Source organism: Xenopus tropicalis, chromosome 2 (assembly GCF_000004195.4).
Source record: "Xenopus tropicalis strain Nigerian chromosome 2, UCB_Xtro_10.0, whole genome shotgun sequence".
NCBI classification, from domain to species: domain Eukaryota; kingdom Metazoa; phylum Chordata; class Amphibia; order Anura; family Pipidae; genus Xenopus; species Xenopus tropicalis.
The window spans coordinates 89,303,962-89,309,961 of record NC_030678.2 but is presented as its reverse complement, the minus strand read 5'-3'; the positions used below and the strand labels follow the sequence as shown (position 1 = coordinate 89,309,961).

The following is a 6,000-nucleotide window of genomic DNA, read 5'->3' as shown; positions in this document are numbered from 1 at the left end:
TTTATGTTCACGATAGTTCCCCTTTGAATTAAAATGTTGCAACTAGCAATAGCACTTAGAAGGGCAGAGGGCAAGCAGAAGGATAAAGAGGAGGCGCGTTTGGGGCAAGAGCAGATGGTAAGCGAAAAGACCTGTGAAAGAAAGTCTAAAATCCAAGGACCGCGCAGCTGGCAAATCTCTCTCTTAGGGTACAATAAGGCTGGGATCCACGGGGGGTGGGGTTTAAGGGCGAGAGCTATCCCAAGCACCAATAGTAATGAAGAGAGGTGGGGCTTGACCTGTTTGCGCGTTCACGCCTCCCAGGCTGTGTTGCAGGAGCGCGCAGGAGAGGAGCAGAGCTCGTGCTTGCCGCCACTACACAAAGCTTCAGCCGCCGGTGCGTGGAGCGCGTCTCTACTACTCCTGTTGCTCCTTCTGATTATTCTGCCCGCCTCCTTAGCTTGATTTGAGGCCACGCCCCCTATATCTTCCAGCCTGATGCTCACTACTAAGAAGTCCGAATCCAGTGGGGGTGGCGACAACGGCAGCGACCCGCAGCCCCCTGCTTCTTCCTCTTCTTCATCTTCCTCCTCCTCATCGTCGTCGTCTTCGTCCTCATCAGGGATAATGGCTTCGCCGGATACAGCTGCTGGCCTAGAGAGAACGCCAAGGAAAAAGGAGAGGGCCTCCCCCGGGGCAGAGCATGGAGCCTCCACTGCTCCTGGAATCATGGCGGGCGCAGAAGGGGGGCAGCCGGAGACCCCCGAGGGACGGAGGACCAGCCGCAGGAAAAGGGCCAAGGTTTGTGAAAGGCTCCAGGTTTATATATATATATATATATATATATATATATATATATATAAAATGGGTGGGCTGCTGCCAGTATTACTTCCACACTGGTAATATTCTTGTCTTCAGTTCACATATTCATACTAGTCATTCAGTAGTTTAGGCTATTGGTGGCCATTCTGCGGCCCTCCTGCTGTGCTTCAGTTTCTCCTCCCAGCAGCCCCTGACAGCCACAGAAGAGGCCAGTTAAAGTTCAACAATAGCTGGGGGGAGGGGGCACACATTGCTGGTATTGGGCGATTTTCTTAGGACTTCCCTGTTATTGTGATAATAAAGGGGCTTATTCTTGTCCCATTTAAGAGCAGTTTTAGGATATTTATTATGTGATATATGGTGGCACAGTGCTTTTCTGTGGCTGAAAATGAATACCCTGTGCCAAGCATGCGGCTTCTATTCAGGCATTTATTTACTGGTTTATACTGTACCATGTGCAGTACTTTGTGTGCCAGTGAAAAAGTATGTATATCTGGCTGTATAATCTTAGTGTCCTGGTACCAAAAGTAAAGTGCCATGTGCATTAGCCTTATATGCCTACTAAAATGAGCAGTTAGAGCCCAACATTATTTTATGTGTTTTTTTTCATTGCTAGCCCTTCCCAATTGTCACTCCCTTATGGCTCATTCCTAAGGACAGATCTTTTGTGTATTTAGGACATAGGCAAAAGATTATGTGCTCACCTGCAAGGTGAGTAAACCAAAGTGTATAGTGTAGATCTGGACTGTTTGGCTTGGGATAAATAAAAATGCTTAAGGTGGCCATACATTACAAGATTCCCTAATATGCCCATCTAAAGTGGGCGATATCTGCTTAATTTGACCATTTGGCCAGATCAAACCTACCCAATTGACACCTGGACTATTTCAGATAGTGGGGTATGGCCATTGGGGGTCCCCATATAGGGGTAGATAAGCTTCTGATTTGGTCTAAAGGACTCAAATCAGCAGCTTAAATCTGCCTGAGTATGGCCACTGTAAGAGTTTATGAGTTTACAGCTATGTATGAGTTTACAGCTATGTATTAGTAGTTTTGGTCTAACACTCTGATACTTTTAAAAGGGATGGGGATGACTCAGTTATAAACAAATTGGATACAATTGTTCTTAGCCTTTTTAGTACAGTGTATTTTGCTAGTGTTTTATGTTAGTGCCTTTATAATAATTTGTGAGCATGAGTGGAAAAACTGTGCTGTGAGCACTATAGACCAATCTTCGCAATCCCTGGGCTGACACATGCGGAGTAGAGCGAAAAGATGGATTTTTTGTTAAAGTTTGACTTTTCACTCTACTGCGCATGTGCAAGCGGCGTAAAGGAAGGGGGTCACTCACTCACTGGTACCCTTGGCTGGTGCAATTTTTTGCTAACAGGAGCACCGGCCTAGGGTATCAGGTAAGTGATTGTACCTTGCCTTCTCCTTTAAAAATCTCAGGAACTCGGCACTGATGAACCATTCTATACATTGGGGTAAACCTGGATTTCTTTGATAAAATAATTAGCTAGTTACTAAATCTATTCAGTAGAAGACTATGATGACCACATTTCTGGAATATCTTTGTGTATGGGAAAATTGATACAAGAATTCGTAAACATGCAAACATAAGAAACTGGTTCCCAGATTTTATTACTTGTCAGCTCTAGTAAGTAAAAAAGAAGCTGTTCGATTGCAGCAACAGCAGCAAAGGCAGATAACTGTAATGTGAATTAAGGCTTTTTTTTTTTTTTTCAATTGGATTTGATAATGGGTTAAGACTATATACTATAAACTATACTGAAGGGCCTTGGACCATATGTGTACCTTCACAGTAATTTTATCCTTAAGCTGGCCATACACGCACCGATAATATCGTACGAAACCTCATTTCATACGATATTCGGTGCGTGTATGGCATGTCGGTGAGTCGACCGATATCACAGGAAGCTGCTGAAATCGGTCGACTCGCCGATCGCCCAGGTTTGAAAATTTTGATTGGGCGCCATAGAAGGCGCCTGACCAAAATCTGCCGTCAGGGCTGAATTGGCAGAAGGAGGTAGAAATCCTATTGTTTCTACCCCCTTATCTGCTGTTTCAGCCCTGAACGGTGTGTGGCGGATCTGACGATGTTTCGTGCAAACATCGTCAGATCGCCAAGTGTGTGGTCACCTTTAGGCTTGACCATGTACTTAGTTTCTTTGCATTACATTTTCATTTTAGTATAACCCAACCCATTAACCTTTATATAGAAAAAGTAGCCCATTTTATGACAAACGTTAGACAGCACTGTTTCATTGAGTCTAAGATCTGGAGTTTACATACAACTTCCTCTTCTCTTGATCTGGTTAGTATCATCAGCGCTTTATATTTTACCCATAACTAAATGCACTGCTGCTTCAACACTCTTTAATGCCCCCTTTTTGCAAATTAATTCAAGCAGCCTGCATAATAATTGTTGTGCTAGTTACTCCAGTTGTGAACAGCAGTAAAAAGGGAGAGGGGTTATTGTCAGCCATCTGCTACTACAAACAAAGAGTCCATTAGAAAAGGCCAAATGATATAACAAAAGCTCCAGCTCTTGCTTGCTTTGTACAGGGAAAAGAAGCCATTTTAACCAATTCTAAACACTGGACCTCTTAATGCCTAATATTTTGTTAGATGAAGAAGCACATAATGTGATTTCTTATGAGCCCTGGTGCATTTTCATTTCTGTTTGCACCTGTGAAGAACTTTAACCTCACTATATCCTGGTATTTGTGCATCACTGCCTGTGACCCAGAGTACCATTGGCTGCCCTGGGGTTCTAGTTATGGGCAGAAACATGGCACGCCAGGGCCACTGCTTTTTTTTTTTAAATTGCTCTTTGCTACTTGCAAATTTTCATATAATAAATGCCCTGGTATTTTCTGTAAGAGGGATAACCCCAGATAGAATGAACACAGAAGCTCAGACGTGTCTGTTTTATACATATTTTAGCCTATAATTTAATTTATCAATCAACAAACATGTATCTGTAAAATTGTAAGTAAGGTCTAAAAAGGCTTGTTTAAAATTGTTACAAAAAAATCATGACTAAGAATCATTTATAGTGTTTGAATTTAGAGAACGAGCTTGCTGACAATAAACCAGTTAGTGTTTCCTGACATTGTTACATTGTAAAATGCAGGCCCAAGATATGGTTCAGTTGGGCTGGCAGTATTTTCCCTTACTTCTTGGTTTGGTACTTATGATTAATGTGCAAAAAACATCATAAATTGGCATTCAGTTTTCTGTAAAGAAACTACAAAATGTAATAAGTGCTGCAGCATCAGCTAACATGAAAGGCTATGCACACAATGATCCCACACGGCTGAATGTATGAATATCATACATGGGGCCATATATAGTATAGCCACCTATCTTTTTCCAGACATTCAGGCCGATAGCCAGAATGATAAGAATGCCAGGAAGTCTAGAGGAGACGTGGCTCCTGTTCATGACCTTACCTCATGATGCACTGGCCGACACTGGAGCTCGGGCACATGAAACTTTTATACCTGTCTGAACTGAACCTTAGGGCCGAAGTCACTCAGGATGATTAGTCGCTGTGACTTTTAAGAAACTCAATCCAATAATGTGACATTAGCAGTGTGCCGATTAGTTGCAGAGCTTTTTTAAAAAAAAAAAAAAAAAAGTTGTGACTAATTGCCCTGTGTGATTTCCCCCCTAATTAGGTCTTCAAAGCAGCCCCACCTTCAACATTATTTCAGTAAATGACCAAGTCTGAAAAACCACAGTATCATATGTTCAGGTTATATTAAATAGTAAAAAATGCAGTGCTGCTGTTTCATGCTTTTATTAAACTTTCTTTACTTTTTCACTTTTTTGTTGAAGAGAAACTGTTATTATACAAAGTATCAACTTTTGCCTGAAATTCTTCTGATTTGGAAGTTATTAGCACTCTTTGTTTTTGTAGAGTAGTCCATTTCCTGCTACTCTTAGCTATTTTTGTTTTCTTTCTGGTATCCAACAAAAAAACAGCACTGGCAATCATTTCAGTTAATTGCCCCATTAAAAATGTTTTAGCACACAATTTAAAGGAACAGTAAAACACTTTCATTTTTTGATGTTAAAGTAATTCAAATATAATGTGCTGTTGCTCTGCAAAAAACTGGTGTTTTTGCTACAGAATAACTACTATATAAATAAGCTGCTGTGTAGCCATGGGGGCAGCCATTCAAGCTGGAAAAAAGGAGAAAATACACAGGTTACATAGCAGATAACTAGTAGATAAGCCCCATATAATGGGGGTTTATCTGTTATCTGCTAAGTAACCTGTGCCTTTTCTCCTTTGAATGGCTGCCCCCATGGCTACACAGCAGCTTACTTATATAAACTATAGTAGTGTTTCTGAGGCAAACACACCAGTTGTAGAAATGCAGGGCAACAGTACATTATATTGTAATTACTTTTATACACTTTAATTTTTTGGTGTTACTGTTCCTTTAAAGGAACAGTAACACCAAAAAAATGAAAGTGTTTTAAAGTAATTAAAATATAATGTACTGTTGCCCTGCACTGGTAAAACAGGTGTGTTTGCTACAGAAACGCTACTATAGTTGATATAAATAACCTGCTGTGTAGCCACGGGGGTAGCCATTCAAGCTGAAAAAAGAAGAAAAGGCACAGGTTACATAGCAGATAACAGATAAGCTCTGTAGAATATAATGGGATTTCAGTGCCTTTTCTCTTTTGGATGGCTGCCCCATGGCAACACAGCAACTTTTGTGTATATAAACTAAAGTATTTTTTCTGGGCCAAACATGCCGGTTGTACCATTACAGGCAACAGTACATTATATTGTAATTACTTTTACACACTTTCATTTTTTAGTGTTACTGTTCCTTTAATGTCAATTTGCTGTCAAGCTCCAGTGCTGCTTCATTTAGGCAATTGTTCTTTAACCCTACATGCAGCAGGTAGTGGCTAACCCTTCTTATATAAGATATAAGAAGATACTTATGTAAAGTATAAATCTCCTTAAAGGATAAGAAAGCCTTTTATTATTATTATAATTATTTATTATTAAAGCCCCAAAAAAGAATATATAGAGCACTCTGTTTCATGTAGATTCTGTATCACAAGCAGCTCAACTTAGTGTGAAGCTCTGCCCAGTTTTCTTTGCTGAGCTCTCCTTCTCTCTCTAACAGTGAAGATTGTTGAAGA

At 40.6% G+C, this 6,000-nt stretch overlaps 1 protein-coding gene across 1 annotated transcript in view; it reads left to right on the top strand.

Annotated features, from left to right (window-relative positions):
• The first annotated feature begins 310 nt into the window (after positions 1-310).
• The window catches only part of kdm1a (lysine (K)-specific demethylase 1A), a 29,899-nt gene continuing 24,209 nt past the window's right edge, over positions 311-6,000 (top strand). The window contains exon 1 of the mRNA XM_002936594.5: positions 311-780. Within this exon, the coding sequence (XP_002936640.1) occupies positions 478-780 (303 nt within the window). The 5' untranslated portion in view covers positions 311-477. The remainder of the gene's footprint in view (positions 781-6,000) is intronic.